A 24,279-nucleotide genomic window follows, 5' to 3' on the forward strand; every position below is an offset into this window, starting at 1 on the left:
TTGAAAATTATTTACCATGTCTACTTAGCTTTATGATATGACACCTGGACTGAACCTGCTTGTTTTGTTTCTGCGTGACATACATACAATCGTACTTCTGAGTCACAAATGTTACTCTTCTCCCCAGAAGAGAGTACCCAACCCTGTTTTCCTAAACAACAATGTAAAAAACAGGAAGAAGCAGAACCAACGGAAAATGGTCTGTGTTTTGCCATTTCACATTCCCAGTCCCTGTTCAATTCCACTTCCTATCCCTTTACTGTAGGTTTTATGTTATTAGGCCCAAATTGTCAGACTCAGCTTCTAAACAATATTAGTCTACTAGATGGCAAGAGCCTTGGGGAAGGGATCTTATTGTTATAATTAGTTAACATATTTGTAGGACGCGTGCTGATTTTTGAAATGAAATTAAAGAAGAAAAAAAAAATCCATCCAACAAGAGCTGTACTATTAAGAGTTAAATAAATCCCCAATTGAGGACTGCTGGTTTTCTTCACTTTTACAAATATGAAGAGAGCAGAGAACACACTCATGAAGAGATTTCACTCTCTGGGTCTCCACAGACTCCATCCAGCACAGCAACTTTATGAACTAAGCTTCAGCCAAAAGTAGTTTGCTACAACACAGGAAGGAGTCACTATACAAGCTAATCCCAATTTGCTTCAGAGCTGCACACTTAATTTGCCAAAAACTGCTGCAGTTTTTAAATCTGCTTTTATTGAAAAAATGTTGATGAGCAAAATGCATAATGTTCCCTATTACTCTCCACCCTGTGTACTTCCCCTGGGCATTAAGATACTCCTATCTTGTTTTCCTAGCTGTTCCTCGAGCATATTTATATTGTTAGTCTCACAATAGGTATCATTATGTCAATAAGCACAATTTAAACATTAATAGTGTGGTTATGGGCAGAAATGCAACTGATCATATCATACGAAAGGGGAAACATATGTCACAGAATTGGCTTCAACATTCTTTGTTCTCAGTTTTTTGCCAAAAGTTCTTACAGAGGGGGGTGATGCGAGTAAGATATGGATGATGAGGACAGACAGTGACAAAGAAAGGGGGAGAACTAATGAAAACGGTAGGAGGGACTGGTGGGAGAGAATGAAGAAGAATCTACGAAAGGGGGCAAGTGGAAGAAAGATGAAAAACAACACAGAACTGCCAAAAATCGAAAGGAAGTCAAATGCAAATCAAAAATGTTTCTAAATTGCAAGGATTTCCCATTCAGGCAATACAGGATCTGAGATAGAAACATCTGCAGATGTTCCTCACAAGGAATAAAAAATCAAAGATGCAGCTCCCTGCAACCTAGCATCTGACTGCCACACTTGAGAAGGCAAAACACTCAGTAGTGCTGCTGTTTCATGAGCAAGGATGGGACAAGGAAGGTAGGGAATCTTTTCAAGACTGGCATAGCCATTAGATTAGACTATACATTACTGTTACTGTTCCTGCACAATACACATGCCAACCATTTGGGAATAAAGTACACAGTTGTTGAGTGACAAATCCCATTTACAGACAGAAATTTCTGTCTTCTACCAGAGAAGTACTTGCTACTACCTTCTGAAGACAAATTGATATCTCATTTGCCTTCTGAGAAAAAAAAAATATGGCCATAGGGGACTTCTGATAATAGAAAAAAAAAATAAGGTAAAGAAAAGTATTGGTAAAACTCTCTTCCCAAGTAAACAGTAAATGCACTGGTGATCTGAGATTAGATCAAGTAAGGAAATCTTTGGCACAATAAATGCTGGACATACATTTCCTGTGCCAAACTGTGGAACCTGACCAAGTCTGTAATATCATTGCATATTTTATCATAATTGTTAGGCTTCACAGCGATTTTCTCCACGGAAAGTGCTCTATACCTGTGGAGAAAGGTGACATTTCCCATCAGGAAAGGAGTATCGATCAGGCTCAGTGTTTTTAGTGCCTAATGCGCTTACACTATCTTCGTGCTGGAGCCTTTCCATTTGCTTCCACTGTCCATGCTTTCACCTCTGCTGCTGCTCAGCTCAAACACAGATGTGCTAGTCAAAAGTCACGTATCTGACCCATACCTTTCTTGCTTCTTATCTAGTCTCTTTTGGCAAACGGAAGGGGATGAGACTGGTTTGATGATGAATAAAATTAGGAGAAAAGCCCTTGAGGAATCTCCTAGGTTTGTTTTTCAAGGATGTTGACACATACTTTAATTTTACAGGAAACTGCATTTGCCTGCGTTGTCTAAAAGGCTCCAATCATTGGTTATCACTCAAAATCCCAAGAATTTTCCAGAAAGGAGATAATTCTGTTGTCCTCAAGAAATGTCATTGTTGGTAGCTGCATTCTGTGACCCCCAAAAGTACTTGATGATTGAGTGAAGACGATTGAGTGATGATGGTGGCATTCTTCTTCTCCAGTCTTACTCTGCCACATCATGCAAGTACCTAGTCCGGCACTACTCAAAAAGTGTTGGCATTCTCACAGAGGAAACTGAGCTCCTCCAGCCCTGACTTGTTTAAAAGATGCCTTGTAGGTCTTGTGAGTAATTACACAAAAAGATCTGGGAAAATGTATGGATTTTGCAGAAACATAAATTTTGACTGAACAAGTGATGAATAAAATGCAGAGCAACATCCTTATATTCTGGGCAAATAATATATATAATCATTCAGCGGTGTTTGTGAAACATGTCAGGCTCTGTCAGGAAGAAGGGTTATAAATAAATGTGAGGTAGATACTTAATAATGCTATTTCATATCCATGCAATAATGAACTTTAATTATTTCTTTGGATTTCTTTTATCATAGCAGATGAGTCAGTCAAGCCCAGATACGCAATGAAACTGATACTGGCATCACAGCACTGTCTTCAGAGGTGGTGGAAAGAGTTCTACAGACCACCTGCCACATCTCTCTCTCTCTCTCTTTTTTTCCCCCCATGGTGTTTCCTTCATGCATTTTACCTAGAATTTAATTCTCCCATATATGGCATGAGTGAATCACAGTGCAAGGAACTTTCAGGATGGAAAAGATTTTTAAAACAAGCACTCTTTTTGCATCACTCATCCTATGACAAAGTTGAAGTCATCCTTACCGCACTCAATGCAGCAATGTGCCAAGAGAAACCAGTTGTGATGGTATGCAAGGATCTTCATGGATGTCTTTGCTTTCAGAATCTATGAAAGCTAATTTACAGCTTATCAACAAACTTCTCACCAAATATGTGCGCCAGGGAACAAGGAGATTGATTTGTTTCCTGATGTGACGTTGGGGATTAACAGAGGGTATCAAAACACAGTAAATGTAATGATGTTGGATAAACAGGAAGTACTCACATGATGTACCTCACTGTTTACAACAGAGATCCTGGGAAAGGAATGCAACACACTACTCCTTCCACAAAGTCCCTTTCTCTCAATGCCTACCACAATTACATGACCTTCATGAAGAGGAATTCCTATGGGAAGGACCCCTAATGAAATACTTTCAATACAAGTCTCCCTTCCATCTTTCCTGCTCTGTAAGCAAGGGCAATGACAACACAAGTCCACCAAAAGCAGCAAGATGTTTCTTAAATTCCCATACTGTGAAGACCCCATGGCCCAGCTCCCTTATTCTTATAGACAGAAGCTTTCAGCCTCACCGAGGCCACCGTTCCTCACCCAAAAGTAACTAATCTAACTTGTCACTTATACTCCCAATCCCATACCAAATATTCCAATGTTGAATGAACTCCAACCCATGAAACAAAGTCTGCAGTCTCTTTACATGCCAAAAGTCCTTGTTTGTGTCAGCCACTCAGCCATTTCTTCTTTCCACCCTCCTTCAGCCTCACCAGTCTCCACCTCCTCAGAGCATCATGAAAAAGAAAACAAACCAGAAAACTCATAGTGTGGGTTACTCTGGGAGCAGGTATCTTCTGTTCATAATGAGTGATGTAGTTGAAACTCCTGGATTCTGGAGTTGTTGCATGACCTACACTCTCCATTCTACCTCTGCTTTTTTTCCATAAAATGGGGACAGTGGTTCTCTTCATAGTGTTGAAATACTTAAATTTACAAAGTGCTTGGGACCTGCAGGGACATCTTCTAAAATTCAGCACTAGAGAGTTTTCCATCTCATCTCCCCCCAATTTCACACCAAGTCTTTAACCCAGTCTCTGTTCATTTAAAAAAGGCATAATAAAACATTTCCAAAAACACTCCCAAACCCTCAGCCATGTTACAAGAGAATCACAGAATAGCTGAGATTGGAAGGGACCTCTGGACATTAAATTGTCCAAGCCCTCTGTTTGAAGCTGGGTCAACTAGAGCATGTTGCTCAGGACATCATCCAGCTGGGTTTTGAACACTTTGAACCTGTCTTTCTCTTCTGGTGGCTGCTAGTTTATAACCTGTAATGTTTTGCAGATTCTTACAGCTGTGGGTAATGGAAGTAGTACAAAGCTATCTTACTGCAGGTGAGGTGTGAGATTGTAGAGACAGAAGGGGAGATTCAGGAAGGGAGAAGGGTGATTAAAAGGATTCTGTCTGCAGTTGAGTCTCTACAGGGAGCCGACACCTGGAGGCTTGGAAGAAATAAGCAGTGTTAGGAGGGGACACAGCTTCCATAGTGACTGATATCATTAAGCACAAAACAAAATGCATTTCAAAATGAGCAGGATTAGTGTAGGACAAGAATACAAATGCCATCGCACATGCAAAGGATACACATTTGTAAGATGAGAAGTATGAGGGATGAAAGACATAAAAAAAAAAGAGAGCGAAATTTAAAAACCAGTTCAACATTTTTGAAGGAAAATGTCGTTCCTTGTTAAAAAAAAAAAAAAAAAAAAAAGTGCCCTAGTAGGGCCCAAGCAGACTGCATTGATCGGTAGGGTCCAGCTCTGGCAGTTGCCAGAGCTTTGCTTCTGTGATGGAGGGTAACTAAGCTGTAAGCCTGGGCAGCTCCTGGCCCTCCACAACTTCTCAGCAGGTGAACCAGAAGGAAAACGTGCCATGGCTTTACCCAAATCCTCTCAGTATTGCATCTGACACTGATAAAATATGAACTTCCCTCCGGAACGTATGTGCATTTCCCAACAATCAACCAAGCCTGTGACCTAGATCTTTATTTTTCACAAAAATTATCAGACACCTCATGATGAGCCAGAGTGCATCAATCAAGCTTTACAGATCTCTCTCTATAGATCTACTCCAGGGATGGCGATTACTTATCTTTGTTGCATGTCTCCACCACCTAGTATACAGGGGCTCTGCCTTCGACAGACTGGAGTCACCGTGAGACCTCCCGTTCCAACCTACCTCCTTACAGATTTTATCCCCATCTCAATGACATTACAGAACAACAGACATCGATGGTTCATCAAGTCTCCTTCTCCACCTAAGCACTATAAGCCATGACTCCTGTACCCAACTAAGAAGTTAATCATATGCCAGCAGATGGCACTCCAGAGTGTGCAGCATCCACCGCTTTCGCAGCCCTGTCCTCAGCATCCACTGGAAAAGTGCTTTCTGCGCACGGCTCCTCAGTGGTGCTTTAGTCATGCTTGAATATAGGGGTCATCGAAGCAGAGCGCACAACAGGGCCATCAAACTTCCCAGTCCTCAGCTTCAAGAAGAGGCCAGTATGTCATGCTGCACACAAAGCCAAATTCCTACTCCCTTCCTTTAAATCACCTTACCAATTACCAGCTGCTGGGCACAAAGAGGGGAAAAACACCTTCCTCACTCACCAGAGGTCAGGTGTGCTTTGAAGGAGAAGCTTTGATTACTTATTTTTGTTGTTTTTTTTTTTTAAAGCAATCATCTACATTTTTCAGTGTGCCACTATTTAGCCCTTTTTGCAAAACTACTCCCCTATAAGGAAAAAGAAGAAAGAGGAAAAAACAGAAATAGAAAAATAGAAATCTTTCCCAAAGCAAGGAGCTCTACAGATTGACAGCTTCAGTAGTATTAAGTGCAATATTTAATTTGGCAAGGGTAGGAACCATCTCGATAGTTTGACTTCACTGGTAGAAATCCATATGGTAGAAAACCATATTAAAGCTATTCATTTTAACCAAGGCAGAGATGCAAATCGCAATGACAGAGCCAGGACTTACACACATTGGAAGCAAGATCTGCAGCTTTCACCCATGCAAAACTGGGTTTATGGAAAAGAAAAAGCTTTTTTTCTTTGTTGACCTCTAACCCACTATATGAATATGGAAAACATTAGTGTACTTTTTTTTTAATTGTGGAAAATATTGCACATGCGTGTGATCTCTGAATGACCCTCATAGAAAAGCGAACCTCTCTTTGCTCAAACCCTTCCAGCAACCTTTGAGCACCTGAGGAAGACAAACACTCATGCCAGGCATGGAGAGATAAGCAATGAGAACGAGGCCTCAGTTTACAGAGCGAAATTCGTTCCTGCTTCAAACTTGTTTGAAGCAAGACAAGCCAGGAGAGCTGAAGAAATCTGTTTAACCTAAATGAAGTCAACTGCAGGTGGACTCTGCAGGTCCACTTTTGTTACACATGCGTCTTTTCAAAACAGGGTTATAAGAGAACACTGCAGTCTGGTTATCTGCACATACATTTATTTTATTTATTACGCAGTCTATTGCGATCAGCTTAAAAACAACTATTTGTAAAACCATCTGCAGCACATCTCTTATCTCACAGATTCCAATGTACCTCATGAAGAAACTAATATAAATCCTATCTCTGATATATGTCCAACTTTGTGGTTCAACTTCAAAGGTAATTGAGCAATATTGGGTCATCTCTGGGTCAAACTCTCTAGCAAACAAAAAAAAATGACAGCTTCATTTGGCAAAATAATGCAAAATTCAATTACAGTTTTTAGCTGGGCACCATAACTAGGTAACAGAACAGAGTCCAAATTATAAACCTAGTCCTGTGTGTTCTTGCATTGCAGTATATGAGGAATCACTGTGATGTCTCCAGCTTTGCAGTGCATCAAGTCTGTCCTGCCATGCCAGGTGGATTTGTTGGTATGTGCATCAGCTGGAGCCGCACAAGGCATGTCAAAGATTATATACAGTACACTGGAGACAACAGTGGGCTTCAACCAACCAACCATTACTACATGGTACCCATACTTACGGCTGAAGGGGGATAAATATCTTCACATAGCTTTGGTACGCATAGCATCTGTTATTGAGACCCTGAAAATACATCAGACAGAGCTTGTAAAGGTCACTAAAGATTGCTTTTATCATCACCCTAGTAACACAAGTGTTAACCTATTTTTAAATAAATTTTTCAGAGGAAAATACCATTGCCATTCACCTTTAATCATGTGATAAATGCAGCCATCAAAGAGGGTTTAGAAGAATAGAATTTCTTTCTTATCAATACTCCATCTCCACAGGGGGTTTAAAATGTATTAAATAACACTGCCTTCACTCTGGAACAAGGTGACATACTCAGTAAGGTCTCCCATTTGTTTCTCCAGTTCTTGCAGGATCTTAGCCAGGGCAAAAGGCATTTTAAAGCGTTGCAATGCAATTTCTGCAAGTAGGGACAGCGGGGAGGGATGGATGCGGTCATATAAAACATGAAGATCCACATTGCACTGGCAGAAACCCCTTCCACTTGCAGTGGGCAAAAACTAGCTGCCTGCTACTGCACTAAGCTCCTGCAAATTAAATACATAAAGGGGGAAAGGGGGAGGGGGGAAAGAAGAAACTCTGCAGTGGAGTTAAAAAAACTCCAAACAAGCAGAGTGATGCAGAGGTTAATCTTTTATTACAATCCTTCTGCCATCAAGTTCACGCTTTTCCTAGAGACCAGCCTAAGTTCAGCTCTGGATCTTTGCCAGCACTTCTTTTACTGTGCTGGCAAAGTATGTCCTACAGTACAGGCTACGATGACCCTCGCTGAAGAGGATCCTGTCTTGATGGATGCAGGGATGCGCCTGATTTGGCCTGAAAAAAAAAACATGTCAGTGTCTGCAATATCCCTTAAATGTAGTAGCTGGAGCAGTGCAGCTATCCAGAGAGCTATCACAAGTAACCAGAAAAAATATTTACAGAGCTGTCATCAGCTACGGAGAAATAACAACACGGGTATGAGCTGAGTTACATTATCTGAGGAAGCCTCTGGACACAGGATTTGCTCTCCTCGAATGCAAATCTGCGCCTCCAAGGTACGTTCATCCACGCTCGTGTTCATACCACCAGCGGGAGGTGGCCCCGAGGTGCAGGAACGTAACACCAAGGGCTTCATGAGCCACAGCAAAGATGGTACTTCGGGGCATTCAAGAATGAATTTCACATCCCTTGAGAATATAGCTGCTAATTGAAGAAAAATCAACCTGAATTAGATTCCAATCCAGCTATTAAATACCTGTATCAGAATTTATTTCCTTATCTCCAAACAGGCAGGAATGGGAAGGGAAAAAAGAGAACACAAAAAAACCCCAGATTGTCTTCAGAAGATTGCTTTAATGACTGCTTTCAAAAGCAAACAAAACAAAATAGAGAACCCACACATGAAATCAAGAAGAAATAGTCAAGCCATTTAAACGCTCCTCTTTAACAGGTCCATGAACAGAGGAGTGGGTTGATTAAAATATGGCTCTAAACGGATGTGCACTTATTTAAAAGGAAGTTGGCATTATTGAAATAACGTACTTTTCCATACAAGCCATTACATACTAAATGACCTTGAAAAGACATAGTGATTATTACCATACATGCAAGATGGAACTGTAAGAACTGGGGTGCGGGCTAAGATAAGATGTTCGAGTCAATAAAATGAATGAGTAAATAAAAAAGCTCTGCTTGTGAGGGAAATAGCCTTATTTTGAGCATGAGAAATTAAACTTTGCATTTCAGAAATATGCGCACTGTAACCTTTCTAAAAAGCTGAAGCTGGCTTCAATCCGAGCTTTGGGCTCCCAGGATGAGGAGCACCTACTGCAGTAAAAAGCCAGTTGTGTTTATCAGTCAAAATAGTTTGTTTGCATTTGCTTAGCCCACAACTTCCTTGGGATGGCACAAGCCAAAAGCTGCGTTCATACAGCATCTACTGTGATAGGGACCCTGTCCTCAAGCAGGGCCTCCAACTACTACAAGAGCTACCATAATAAGGGCAAAAACTGAGTCGAGACCATGAGTAACCAGAGTCATCACACTCACACACATATGCAGATCAGGCAGATGAAATTGCCAAAAGATTACGCGTCCGTTAACAGGAGGATCGGATCTTGCTGCCCAAAATGAGAATTATGTGCTATGTACATAAAAAGAACAACTTTGAAAACATAGGGAAAATGATAGAAATGATGCTTCCTGTGAGAAGGAAGTCCATTTAAAGCATGAATAAATTGATGCTGTCAGGAGAAAGAAGCTTGTATATGTAGATAGAGGTTTATTACCCATTTTTATGCTTCTAAGAAAACATAATTTACGAACCTTTGAGAGAAGGGTCAAGTAGGCTTGTGGAATAAGAAACAAAGATGTATCTTTTGGCAACTGCCATGTTTCAGAGTAGTAATTATCTTTCTCTCTCTCTGTGGGTGATAGGAAATGAAGAGGGGTGGCATTACACTATGAGAATTACTGTAATTTTAATTTCTAAAAATTGCCAAGAAAGTTTCCTCTAAACAAAAAAAAAAAAAAAAAAAAAAAAAAAAAAAAACCCCAAAAAAAAAGGAGGGTGGAGGGTCTATCTAGATTTTTGGAATGTTTTAAAACTCCTTCCTCAGCTGAAACAGAGCTTTGCTTTCCCCTCTTACTTTTAGGGGATTTTGGAGAACTGGCCACAACGTTGGTAAGAAGGTCCATCCTCATCATCATTAACTGAAAGAGTAAAAGGCTAAGCGTGGTCACTGAGGATCCAGGAAGGATCAAGGTGGCCTGAAGACAGGTCACAGATGCAGTGAAGATACCCAAATTAGGCTGCTACTACTAGGTGGCTCAAAAGAGCTGTATCCTTAGGAGCCCTCAGATTTTCAAGCCAGTCTTCTGTTGGGTTTAAGATCGTACTCAATCGTGACGAGAAGGAGATGACCTTAGATGCACAATGAATAAAATAAACACAGAATTCCTTATGTTCAAAGGGTTTATTAGCCATAAAATAAGAAATGACAGCTTGGAGAGACTCAGTCAACAGAAGATAGCTAATCTATACCATGCTATTAAAATACTATCATGTAGTCTTATTTTATGATGCCCAACTGTTGCCAACTGTACTGCGATGGGCACAGTTTAAGAAGACATCTTTGTCCAGATGTCCACCTTCCCTACCACGGACTACATTGTTCTGGGCCAACTCCAAGCCACTTCTGCAACTGCTGGGGAGAGGCAACACCAGAAATGCACCCTCTCCCAAACCCAATTCCATGTGTGGGAGGAGGATGGCTGCCTTGCACCGAAGTACGTCCGCACACGGGGAAACGGGGGGTTAATGTACGTATGTTCCAGTATTTGCCACAATTCACATTTAACAATGATCATTTAGATTAGTAAAAATACATCTTGCAATATATACAGTAACACACCTGCAGAACTGAACTTTTCTTTCTACACCTAAATACATGTATGCAAACATACAGTTGATTAAGAATTTATATAACTTCAGGCTGCTAAGAATTTTGAATCAATGCCTTCATTTTGCCTTTATGAATAAATAAACTCAGTTAAACATTACTTACAGCAAAGCACAATAGGCAGGAGAGGAATTCTCCTGAAGTTTCACTTTTCAATTTTTACTTATTATTTGGTACTAGGAAATTAATTACTTCCTAAAACAAATATATTAAAATCGTGTTACCAAATGTCTTATATCTTCTATCCACCCACACAACAGAAAAATGTAGGTACATGCATATAGGAAAACTAGCACTCTTCAAATCTGCTATAATTAGCTATAATAAATTAAAGCATAAATAAAACAAAACAAATCCCTGCATTCAAGCAGCATTTGAATCAAGACTGCATGTGCACCAAAGCCAAGCAGTTCACCGTACAGTCTCACAACATTCATAAATCAAGTGCCCTGAACATATGTAGTATTTTGCATTACTGTATAGGGTGTTAACTTTTATGACTTAATATATGTGCAGTGTGGTCCAGTTATGGTTGCTTGGGGAACTATAATTTTGAGTGTCCTGACCAATCTGCAGCTAGAAAAATAACAATAAAAGTACAGAAAAAAAAAACCCAAAAAACCACATACCACTGCATTCCATCCAGCAAGATTCTATGTATTTCTCTCTTTTTATACTTGAGGGAGGAAGAGAGGAAAACAAATGGTAGCTTGAACAGGTTCAGATGGATGGGAATTTACCATTCTGCATTCAGATGACTTTGCCTCTGCCCTGATCTTCTTCCACCCTCCACTTATATCCCCACCACCAGTGGCACCCAAGATTTAAGTACTTTTCCCCACATCTTGCTTCCTTTCTCCAATAAAATGCTGTTCTTTCCCAGAGAAGGTATTTTTTGGAGACCTCACCAATTTTCAATAAACAGAGAAAGCTGATCACATATGCCCATTCAGGCTTACTCCAAGTGTGGTGACGCGCAATAGCTATGCACTAATTAGGCCTCTTCATCCTCTTAGCACTGGTCAGTGGCCACAGCTGTGACACCAACATGGCCAAGCAACCATGTGATCGTCCTAGTCACACCAGAGCTGTTCCCACCTCTGTAATCCACTCTACTGACAAACTGCCACCTAACAAAGTTGGTTAAAAAATGCAAGCAGTGGTGTAATATATATACCATAAAAAACAAATTACAGCTCATCAGCTGGATTGCTTTTCTAACAAAGGGAGAAAACCCATCCAAATTGTTTCAGCCTTCCCAGATGGGGTAGGTTGCCCTTGAGACATCCCTCTGCCTCCCTGCTGATTGCGGAAGGAGCACAGGTGACTTGTTTCAAGGCTCTACTGGATTTTAGATGAGCAGGATGCACAAAATAACCCCCCACATCTCTGAGGTTAACCCTCAAAATCAATAAATGTTGGACTTCAGTGGGATTTGGCTAAGATTCAAGAATATGCCATTCGTGACCATACAAATACCCATATCCAACACTGATCACCAGCTGGCGGATGAAAATAAGCTATAAGATTGCCACGAATGCAGAACTGAAAAGCAATATTTGTGCACAATCATTCCAAGGTGCCAATGGGACCACTTGACAAGGTTAAAAGAATACATTAGCACTTTGGCATACAAAGGCCTTAGTTTCATTGACCTAAAATTAACCAAGTGACAAGGTCTGATGCAAAATCATAGCTGTTTGAAGCCCATATAATACTAAAACTCTGGTCCATTGATTTGCTCTAATTGTAGGATCTTCTGTGACTTCATTCCAACCTTCCTTACCAAGAAGCATGAATGTGACAAGGAAACATTTCTTCCAATATATAAGCCAAACAGGACTTAGTAAACCAGGTGGCATAACAAGTGAGGGAAGGAAGATTCATTGGGAAAGGAGAAAATCCACCACCTGCCTCCACAAGAAAATTTGTGTTATCATGCTTAATCATAGAAATTAAGCAAAAAGTTCTGGGTTTTGGTGGTATGATTTCAGCTGAAAATACCTAAAAGCTCTTTGACATGTAGGATTTGAAAGGACAACTTAAATCTCTGGTGGACTCATACTACAGATAATTGGTCTCTTGGTATCAAACATTGGTTCAATAAGGCCAAGTGCAGAGTCCTGCACCTAGGGAAAAATAACCAGGACAAGCTGGGGGCTGACCTTGTGGAGAGCAGCTCTGCAGAGAAGGACCTGGGAGTGCTGGTGGATGACAAATTAACCATGAGTCAGCATTATGCCCTTGTGGCCAAGAAAGCCAATGGTCTCCTGCGCTGCATTAGGAAGAGTATTGCCAGCAGGTCGAGGGAGGTGATGCTGCCCCTCTCCTCAGCCCTGGAGAGGCCTCATCTCGAGTACTGTGTCCACTTCTGGCCTCCCCAGGACAAGAGAGACATGGAGCTACTGGGGAGAGTCCAGTGTAGGGCTACAAAGATGATCAGAGGGCTGGAGCACCTGCCCTGTGAGGAACGGCTGCGAGAGCTGGGCCTCTTCAGCCTGGGGAGGAGAAGCCTGAGGGGGGATCTGATCAATGTGTACAAGTGCCTGAAGGGAGGGTGTCAAGGGGATGGGGACAAACTCTTTTCAGTTGCCCGTGTGACAAGAGGCAATGGTCAGAAATTGAAGCACAGGAAGTTCTGCCTGAATATGAGGAGGAATTTCTTCCCTGTGAGAGTGACGGCGCCCTGGCACAGGTTGCCCAGAGAGGTTGTGGAGTCTCCTTCTCTGGAGATCTTCAAGGCCCGCCTGGACGCAACCTTGTCTAATATGCTCTAGGTGACCCTGCTGAGCAGGGAGATTGGACTAGATGATCTCCAGAGGTCCCTTCCAACCTTAACGATTCTGTGATTCTATGAAAGACTGTTCTTTGATACATTCCCAAGCAGACGAAACATGAGGAAACGCACACCATGAAGAGCAGTCCCGTGGGATAAGAAAACGAAGAGCATAATCAAACAGGTCTTTCTCCCTGGGGTCTGTATCGTCTACTGTCAGAAGAGCCACGCATTATTACTTGAAAGCCAAAACCACCTCACCGGCTTCAGCACGCAACCTGCTCTTCAACGTTATTAGTAGGTTTGACGATGAGCCTTTTTTCAGCAACGTTACTTATGCTCTTATACACACAGACACGCAGGAACTTACCTGTTTGCTACTCCTCTGCCCAGTAGGAAGCAAAGCTTTGGATTTCTCTGCTATTTTCTGCCAAAAGAAAAAAGAAGGAAAATGGCTGACAGAATGCAAATATTTAGGGGAAAAGTCAGATGAAGTTATTTCTTCTGCTTTTTAAAGAAAATAACATTTAAAAAGCTCTATTATTTGGAAGAAAAGGAGTATAACTGCACTGAAAAGTTTGGTCTTGCAGGAATTAAAACTCTTCAAAGCTTCCTGAACGACAAGGTTATCAAAATTGAAACATACATTTAAGAAATGACAACTAGGACGTGGATAAGTAGCAATTTACCACTCAGATTGGTTTCCTGACGCAACCGGGCATTCACAAAATGCAGTGGCTAATTTTGGCTCTTCTGTACTGATGACAGTTTTTTAAAAAAATAAATCCCTTAAAACATGTACAATTCAGATGGATTGTACAGGAGCTTAAAAAATGTGTGTATATGTGGGGGTGGAGCGCTTTACCTGGAGCCTTCCAAATTCTCATTTAATGAGAAAAACTATTTTCATTTAAGCACCCACACTTGGGCTTTTGGAACAGGGAAGCAAAGAATTAAAAATAAGAGATGATTCTACGGATAGTGCAGTTCTCTTATATAATATACATGCTGTTGAAGTGTAATTTAATTTTTTTTAAAAAAAAAACATAGTCAGCATGTGTTGGGAAATCAAACAGAACAGAATAGTCTTGATAAAGTATAAGGTGAATGTTTCCAGCCAAATTCCATTACACTTGTATAATCCCAGTGTATTCTTCCCACAGGTTGCACACACATGTCAAACTCGCTGGAGTAACGTAAGAAAACAACCAGAGCCTGGCCAGGTTGTATTTGCAGAGGATTAGATTAATCCTGATGTATGTTCAAACAAACCTGATACATGCAGGCAACACTACACGAGAGAGAAGAAATGGGACACTGGCAAATTAAAATCATTCTTATAATGTTTAGAAGGAAAGGAAACCTGCTCATCAGTCATGTCTCTCCAGGGTGAAGTGGGTAAATAAGAAAAAAGAGCAGGAGTTGAGGTTTGGCTTGTTTTATTAAACAGCTTGTCCTCAGTGACCATTACAACCCACGAGATGAGTTTGGAAACCCTACGGCAAGGCCGTACAGTGTAGCAGAGCCATAAGATGGGTTAAACGTTTAAGTTTAACAGCAATGGTCCACACTCCTGGGAACTCCATTTGCTCCCACTCAACACGTTCCCAAATTGGCACACTAAAGCGTGCAAGCAGGAGAGCTCCTCACCTTCTGCACAGCCCCGTATCGCTGGATGGCATCGGACAGCTGGTTCTTCAACCTGTCCAGCTGAAGTCGCTCTTGCTGTATTGGAAAGACAACGGTGCAGGCATCAGAATTAATGTTAGCAGGTCTGTAGGGACAAGTCAAGTAGTGGATTCTGTTTGTCTGTGACCCAGGGTAACAGTCTTGGCGGGACACACCAAGTAAACAAGGTGGGAATAGTCGATATTTTTTTTTTAAAAAATCAATTATCAATTTCACTGGGGTTACTAGGATGCCATGAGGTTTTATTTGGCAAGGTAGAACAAGACTCTTTGCACTTTTAGGCAAAAACAATTCCAAAAATACCATCCCAGGTATTCAGTGTACCATTCAAGTCATGACTACAGTGTGGTTTAGTACCTAAGCTGGACACTTTCCTTGGCAGGGATATATAGTGTGACATTTTGTTGTCCTGCCTACTGCATGAAGGGAGTCTTACTCCAATACTGCTTCCTAAAGAAAGGTTTGTGAAACACAAGCAAATAAAGACTTTACAGTCATCGAAAGAACAAAACCGTTAGTGTGGCATCCTGCTTCTATTTAATAAACACCAGGCTTGGATTGCCAGCATTTAAAGGGTATGATAACCCTAGACCATGCTTCTATCAAAAGTCCTTTACTTAGATGATACTACAAAATGGAGTTCACCATCTCATTTGATGGTAATGGGTGGTTTACTGAACTCAAGAGGTTGAAGCCTACTACATCACCCACAAAAATATTCATTCTCACTGGCATAAGGGGTTGCAACAGTTCTTATTAGAACCAAACTAATCTGTACTTTTTCCAAAGCATGTACCCAAACTGGCAAGCCTTCCTCTATGGAGCTGGCTCCAACATACTGATCTATGTTCAATCCAAGCCATATTTAATGAGAATACACTAACAATATCCACCAACTCCTGCAGGCCCTGCAGAGCCCACACTCTTGTGACAACCCCTCATTAGGAAGGTTGAGTTCTTTCCAGTATATGTTCCATTAGAGAAAGAAAATGTTCATCATATTTATAGCAAGTAAAGGATAATTAATTCAGCAGTTGCCTGAAGTAGCAGAAGTATTATTATTATTATACTTTCCCTATAGCAATAAACTTGATTCTATTTCTAACTTTTCTTGAGCAGGGAGGGCCAGTCCAGCCACCCTCCTTTTCATCTGCGTTAGCAATGCCAGGCACTTCCATTAAATATATATCAAGAAGTTTTGAGACCTTTGATAACTGATAAATTGTCAGTCTGGCACAACAGACCAGTGCATCAGGGATCTGATGTTTCTGTATGGGAAAGTTCAAAACAGAAAACAACTGAGAGCTAGAACATGATGTGTGACTGGGTCCTCCAGGCATTAAGTTAGGAGACAGAGGCTCAAATGAAAGTTCAGCAATTTGACAACTATCTCCAGGGGAACATTTTAACATTTTTGCTTGTAGTAAAGCTATTCAGAAATTTTTTTAGTAAGTACATTCACATAGGTCATCCTTCTGATGTTGAATATTTGAGGTAAGGATTGTTTCAATCCTAAATCAACATGAGTCATCTGGACCCATTTCACCTCTGCTTCTGAACAGGACACTATCGGGTATTATAACACAAACCAACAAAACATCACAACCAAACGGAGTGATGGGCAAAAGCAACACCCACCGCAATCACTGAAGGATCCCAGCTTTGTAATAGCCTGAGTATGTCACTACTTTATGCTCAAATCATTTTTTGTTGCATTATTTCCACTAATGGCTCAGATTGGAATCTGGTTTCCATCTCTTTCTCAATTCTTGTCTTATCCCCATCAATGGGATTTTGGTCATGAGTTTCAGTGGGAGTAAGAATCAGTTCTTACAATTAACAGATTTATAACTAACTGCACATTTTAAACGAGTGTGTTCTCAGAAGAAACAATCCAGCTGAGCCTGTACATAACCATCCAGGATGTCACAAAATCACTGCTTTTAGATGAAGAAACCAAACCCAGACTGTGAACTATGTCAGGCCAGCATCTAGGAAATGAAAATTATCTTGGAGCTCCCACCTCCTGGATCCCAGACTTCAAGCCTGTAGGAGTTCAATGTCTACGTTTGTGGAGGGGGATAAGTTGAGAAGAAGGGGGCATTGCTTTAAAAATCAAGGAGACAAACAAAACTCAGTGAATCTAGGTTAAAACAAGTACTACAAAAGTTAAAGTAATTTTAAAGCAATTTCAGCTGTTTCAGACAACTGCTTAAAATAAAAAAAATGTATATTTATAAAGGATGGGATAAATCTCTCTAATTTATAATGGTAGCATTTACATATAGGAGAATATCTCAGTCTTACAGTTCTTCATTCAAAGATTTAAAACTATTTTTAGAATATAGCAAATATCATTATTCCCGTTCTGCAGATTAAAGTCTATAAACTTTATGTTTGTTACTCATGCGGAATAAGACAAGACTGCTTCCTTGGAGAGCTGATCTAATGGTCTAACGCTCATCCTACAAAAAGCTGGGATCCACATGGGTCTCTCAAAGCCCTCTGAGGTTAGTTTGAAAGGAAGATCCAATGTAACTATGTGTTATTTTGCATCAGCCTCCTGCCTTGTGCCACACTGGTCCACCTACATCAGTATCTTTATCCTAAAATGTTATCACTTTGCCTAGTTGGACATCTTGACTCCAATAGCTCTCACCAGCACCTGGAGCTTCAAGGGAAGTCAGAGAAAATCCCACAGTGCATCTTGCTTGCTGGAAAATATTTTTAAAAAAATCTTTTTTTTTTTCCTGCATGTGCACACACAGCAGTATAGAGAATAACAGATCAGAAAGGACTGACTATAAAGCTCTAAATTAGTGAAAGGCTTTTCATGCTGTGAGAAGTTTTATGGGAGGAAAGTTTGGAATGTTACCCAGATCCCCAAGAGGGACTGACAGACCCAGCAGCCGATACCCACCAGAACCATTTATTCTATATAAGGGAGAAGGGTGACAGGCTTAATATCAAAATTTGTAGGTTTAATTATTTAAGCTACACACTGTTAGAAAAGTTAAAAAAATAAAAACGGTTAAATTAATTGACCAGGGAGTGGAAAAAGTTATTATGTGATACCAATAGAGAGCTGCAAGTTTATACCTCATAATATCATAATTGTTTGTGTGCCTATTTCCTTCAGTTCTTAAATATATTCTCTTTAACGTAGCATTTTTCCCCCCATGACAGTAAAAGCAATTCTGCTGACAGTTCCCACTGGATACCACACGGGCTTCAAGGGCTAATAATGACATTTGTGTGTGGCACCATAATTGGTTTTAACATGACCTTGCCTGATTCTCCTTTAGACCCAATTTATATCACAAAAAGCGTCCAGGAGACAAGCACAGAACAGCCACATCTCCGTATCTTCACAAAGACAACTTCTGCTTCCTCGTGCTCTGATATAATTCTATCACCTCTATACCCTATAGCCATCAAAACTCGCATCACACAACAGTTCTCATGTCTTCACGCTTTCCTCTCACTGCTCCTTGGATTAGGCAAGAAAAAGGAAAAATTAGTCCTTGCAGTCCATCACAAATCAAACTATCATGTTATCAAAGACAAAAGAGTTAAAACTGATGCCTACCCGAGGACAGCAGTCATTCCAAGCTGCATTTCAAGAAACGGGATTGTTGTGAAGTACATGGCAATTCAAAACCCTGCTCTGCTCTGGGTGAACCCATTATCTGTCCTCACCGCTGCCTTCCAACAAGTGTGCGGCACTGAATGAATGTCATGTCCAGATTCCACTAATTTTCCCTTTACAAACACTGAAATAAATATCCTAACTCATCTGCACCCAGTGCACTCACTGTGCAACTGAGTCTTTAACTGATGCCAAATTCATATATAACCAGAAGATTTCTTTAGTACTGTCACCCAAACTTCATGATACCCCTGACCAGGCACCGTGTGAGCTAGTCAAGGTTTTGTTACTGAGATGTGGACTTCTAGTTCCAGAAGATCCAGTTTTGGGAGAAGAACTGATTCCAGGGGTGAGTTATGAATACAAGCTGTGTTTTCCATTGTATAACAGGAAAGCAAGCTATAACAAGAGAGAGCTCAACAGCCTTAAAGCACCCACTCCTCACATTTTTTTCTCATTATTCCTCCCACTGTAGGACCCAGCATTTTTTCCCAATAGCATCTTGAATGACACATACCCTGGATGAGCCTCTGACAATCTCAGACAGCTGCTTGATGGCTTTGGTGCTAGTAGTGATGGTTTTATTAGTCTCTTGTTGGGTTGCATGCCTGCAGAAAATGAGAGATGAGGGGAATTGCAATTAATTGCATAACAAGACATTTAAAGAACTTTTGAAACCGCAGAGCAGTTGAGACAACAGGACTCACACCACATCCAGTGACAGTAGGGCTTAGGCTAGGAAGGGGTTTCAGCAGCAATGGCAGCCATAAGGCTGCAGGAAATGCTAGCAAGAAATTGCTTATAACATCCCTCCTGTGGTCAGCACAAAGTGATGGCCGTGGACCTGTAAAATCAGAGGTGGTAGACAAGGCAGAAATAGGGTGTGGGCAGGTAGGCAGGGTAACAAAGACATTTGGTATTGCAGCTAATATTGTCAAAAGAAAGATGGGGACATATAGCAAAAAAAAAAAAAAAATCATAGAATCGGTAAGGTTGGAAGGGATCTCTGGAGATCATATAGTCCAACCTCCTCGCTCAGCAGGGTCACCTAGAGCACATTAGACAGGGTTGCATCCAGGCTGAAAGAATAAGTTGTGTGATATCTCTCCCCAGGTGGATCTGGTGCTCAAGAGAGAAGTTCTGAAGAAGTTGAGCAGAACAAATATAGTTTTCCTGACTTACCATGGTCAACTCCCTGCAAATGACACATTAACTCTAAGGAAGTACTGTCCATGCAAATATGCAAATGCCATATTAAAAGCACTGAAACATGCACTCAGAAAGCCAAACTAGTCACCTGTCCATTCATGGTTTTACTTTTCTTTTGCATGCCTAACTCCATTACCATTATTTCTGCAAGTCCTGGTTGCCAGCATCTTTGTTCAAGACCACTCAAAGTAGTGGGAGAGACATAAATCCCTTCCAAAGACGTTTATCTGCTCAGACAAGTGCTTCCCCAACTTTTTTAAGATCAATGGGGCATTTTTAGCCTCCAAACTTTCCCAAGGAACACTTCACACCATTCAATTGAGAAAGCAGTACCTTTTCCATTACATTTCAACCAAAAACTCTAGAATTTTCAAGATACATCTGGAGAGAATGATCTTTTTTTCCCCCCTTGAGTGCTATATTGAGCCATGGTTGTACTGACAAGAATCATTTGTCAGCTGCTCTTTTTTCAGGATTGGTGAGATGTGAAATGAATAGAAATTCTTTGATTACAAAATGTTGAGATGTTTATGGCCCCTCTGTCCCCAAGATCCATGCCCTGTCCCAGCCCTTTAGCCCCTTTCTGCTGTTCTGTCAGCACTGATAGAGGCCAACTCTTTCAAGAGTTGGGCCAACTCTTTTAGCACTTCCCTTTAGGAATAAGCCCAGCCCAAAAACACAGTCTTTACTAAACACAATCTCAACTATAAACAAATTGAGTTCTCCTCTTGGCACGTATTGCACTGATAGTCATTTCCATCTAGTCTGAGTGGCTTCTTCTTCCTGTTTGGTTACTAAAGTGGCCAAACCTTACTGGTGGATGAGTCCTGGGTTTCTGATAATCCCAGACTTATCCTTTCTGTCTATCCCTTGAATCCTTCTTTAAAAAGCATCAAAGGGAAGCAAATCTTGCAGAGAGAGCCTCTCAGATGATTCCCTGTCCTAAATCTTCTAAATCCCCGAAGAAATCCCAGGAACACCTCCCCATCTTCCATCTACTAACCATCAAGCTCACACCCAACCCATGTTCATACAATACTTCTCCCTGTGGCCCCCAAAAGCACAAGGTATAGCTCTTCCATGAGCCATAGACACCAAGAAACACAACATTCACCCCCATAGCAAGTCCAGCAGCTTTTATCCACCTAAGCAAGATTTCTATGCAGAAAGCTGTTTGGGAAAGTTGTGTAGGACAAAAGTACACCAATTTTATGCATATACTAATGTAAGGCTAATATACCATGAAGATAACATCTCCTGAGCTGCAGAAGAATAATTTGGATATATGCTAAGAACTGAACAAGTAAACAGAAACAGAAAATATGGACTCCTTTTATCACCCGACAGGAAACAGAATCAGACTAATATGGAGAGAACACTGGATCAGTAACTAGTTATTTTGAGCTCTCTTTAGCTAAATTTGAGCTCTCTTTAGCTAAATTAAGATTCCATTTTTTATGCACTCATCAAAATTAATTTCATTATGTATGACCCTAGGACCCACTGCACTTGCTGATAAAACACATCACTTCTAATTGCAGATAGAAGAGGTCATATCTACCAGAGGCACATACTCCATACCACCATCGCAAGGGGGGAAATTGGGAATCCAATTCTGTCACATCATCTGCCTTCAGGACTGCAGATCTTGCCTCACCTCATATCTTCTAATTGAATAAATCTGGCCACTGAAAGCATGAGTTCCACAAGAAGCAGTTTCAAGATTGAGCCTTCCACAACTAATTTTTTTTATTGCAATGCAAGACACCGGCGTTGATGTGCAGTCATTTTGCAGACCTCATTAAATTATCTGCCTGCAGAACAAGTCAAGGACTTACTTACATACCAGTAATTCCCCATCCTCAAAGTAAAATGGCTGATTAAACTTATGCATCAGATCCTTTTCAAATTCTGAAATTAAATAAAGTCTCTTTCATTTCTATTCTAATGTAAATGTGATGTTACATATCTGATGTATTAAAACCATGCCTTACACAAACTTTGCCCTGATCTGCTTCAAAAAAACAGGAAGTAGGGCTGCAAAAAATAATGCACTTTAACCAACACTCTGGGGCTTGACTTTGGCACTTCTCACGATGTTGTCAGCACAATTAACTTCTTATTCTGCACCCTCAGAGATATGCTCAGAGATCAGACAGTGATTATATTTAATTTACATTAAATGCTACTAAGATCTTCATTAAAAATAGAGGCCTTGAAACTCCACTTGCTGCAGCATTTTCTTTTAATATGTAATAGTTATAAGATATGTCATTGTTATTGTTATTATTATTATTATTTTATTAGCTTTATTTATATTCCTCTCCCCATGAAAGTGTGGCAGCTAACTAAAGGAGTATCTCTGACGAATAAAATTTGATGCTGAGAAAAGCCTTCCACACAATAATAGGTTAAATAACCTATAGAGATGCAGTGTACCTAAAATATAAACGTTGTAAAAGACTACAGTGCTATTCTGAAAAGCAGCATAATAAAATAAATAAAAAAAAAATGAAAAGAGCATCTGTTAGGGAGAATAACATCTCTTGCTGTGCATTTCTGTATATACAAAGATTGCAAAGACACTGCACTAAATAATACAAGAAATGTCCTACTGCTGCCTAAGAGTTTTCTACGGCTGCTGTTTTCTTTATCAGAGAACTACGGTCCGCTGAGCCTATAATCCTCGGCATGCAGCTGCTCAGGGCTTTGCTCTTTGGAAGATCGTATCTGTAATTTATTTACCCAGTTTTAGAATGAGCCCAGCAAAGAGGCAGACACAGCGACTGCTGTTCCCCTTCGCTGCAGGGATCAGGTGTAGTAGCTTAATTAACGTTCGTGCCGTGCTTGGAGACTCCTGATGAATGACCGAATAAAAAAAAAAGAAGAAAAAAAAAAGAAAAAAAAAACAAAAAACAGACCCCAAATAACCAGCAAAGACCAGCGGAGGGGAAACTCCTCTCCGCCTCGCCTTGCCTGCTTTCATTCAGAATAATCCTAAAGCGGGTTGTACTCTGGTTGCAACGGGTGAAAGGCATTTCCCTTGCAACACAGGATAAGGCTCATTTCACTTTCGCCCGAGCTCTGATATAAGAGCAAAAAGCAGTTTTTCAGGTGCGGCTCAAGAACACCTTTACCGCACTAGCTTCAACGTCATTAGATTTAGCATCCCATGTGGCGCGGCACGGCAAGAGCAGCGGAGTAGCTTCACATATTTAACAACCCAGCGGTCAAGTAGGTTTGCTGATAATTAAGCCAGGTGGCATACTCTGCCTTAAACGGCACACTTATTTTTTTTACACAGCAGCTGCTTTACGCTTGCTGCAGTTTCCTTTTACAATAAAGAGGTTAAAAATTATATTAGATGAAGCAGAGCACTGAGCCGCATGATCTCTGGTTCAAGCAGAAATAGGCTGGGTATCTGTATTTAAATATATCTCGCAGTTGTTGGAGGCATAAGGATGGAAGGGGTGCATCGAGCATGCATAAGGAAATTATTCACACCCCAAGACTTTAGTCCTCTTAGAGTTGGTTTTTGTGGAGCACCGCAGTCCGTGATAGGCTTTGCTAAAGTCTTCATGCAAGGGCGTCAGAGACAGCCGCGGACTAGCAGTGGGTATTTTTAGCAGCTGAGGCTCGGACTGCCCCTTCCTAGGTGTCTCCTAAGCTGATCCCATAGCAGAGCTGAGGGTACTTCCAGAAACAGGCGATGCGGCCTGAACAAGAGCAACGTGGGTTGCATTAGCGCCGATCGGCTCGGAGGAGCAATCCGCCGTAGCGGCCCCCAGACAGCACAGCGCCTCGTCCCCCCGCTCGGCTTTCGCAGCGGGGGGAGCTTCGAGCAGCGGGCGCCCGTCGTCGCCGAGCACCTACCGCGGAGCAGAAGGATGAGCGAGGAGAAAAGGTTGTTTCACCAAGTCTTAAACTATCTTTACTGTATCATTAGAGCCACCGAAGGAAGAAAGGGTAAATCTGCTTGTTCCGGCTCCAAACTGACCCAACTTCTTCGTGCTTTTCTTCTTTCGGACCCGATTCTGCCCGTTGGGGTGGCGTTTGCAAGAGCGCAGCGCGAGAGCCGTAATTCCAGCCTGCCAGCATACCCCTTTGCATCGGTGTAAATTATCCAGCAGAATAAAAGTTAGATTAAAAAAAAAAAATAGATTGCTACTTTTGAGTTCCAAGCCGCATAATATTCAGCAATAAAAGTATCATAGATTTCCAATTTGCCTGTCACATGGACGTATTGGGAGATGGGGTGCTATCTGTCTTTACGGAGCTCAGGGGCTGGCGTGTGGCTGTATGGGAAGAGAAGGGTCAGTATTTTAAATCCACCTGGCACCGGTGCTGTGTCATCTCCAGAGACGAGCGTGGCTTTAGGTGTACAGCTGCACCGTTCAGCG

At 41.1% G+C, this 24,279-nt stretch overlaps 1 protein-coding gene across 5 annotated transcripts in view; it reads right to left on the reverse strand.

The window, feature by feature from the left end:
• The window catches only part of TSNARE1 (t-SNARE domain containing 1), a 461,846-nt gene that overhangs the window by 234,788 nt on the left and 202,779 nt on the right, over positions 1-24,279 (reverse strand). For all 5 annotated transcript variants that reach the window (XM_062568440.1, XM_062568439.1, XM_062568445.1 and 2 more), the window contains 3 exons: positions 19,188-19,278; positions 14,983-15,057; positions 13,703-13,759 (listed from right to left, as the gene is read on the reverse strand). In XM_062568440.1, the coding sequence (XP_062424424.1) occupies positions 13,703-13,759; positions 14,983-15,057; positions 19,188-19,278 (223 nt within the window). The remainder of the gene's footprint in view (positions 1-13,702; positions 13,760-14,982; positions 15,058-19,187; positions 19,279-24,279) is intronic.

This window comes from Rhea pennata, chromosome 2 (assembly GCF_028389875.1).
Source record: "Rhea pennata isolate bPtePen1 chromosome 2, bPtePen1.pri, whole genome shotgun sequence".
Lineage (NCBI taxonomy): Eukaryota > Metazoa > Chordata > Aves > Rheiformes > Rheidae > Rhea > Rhea pennata.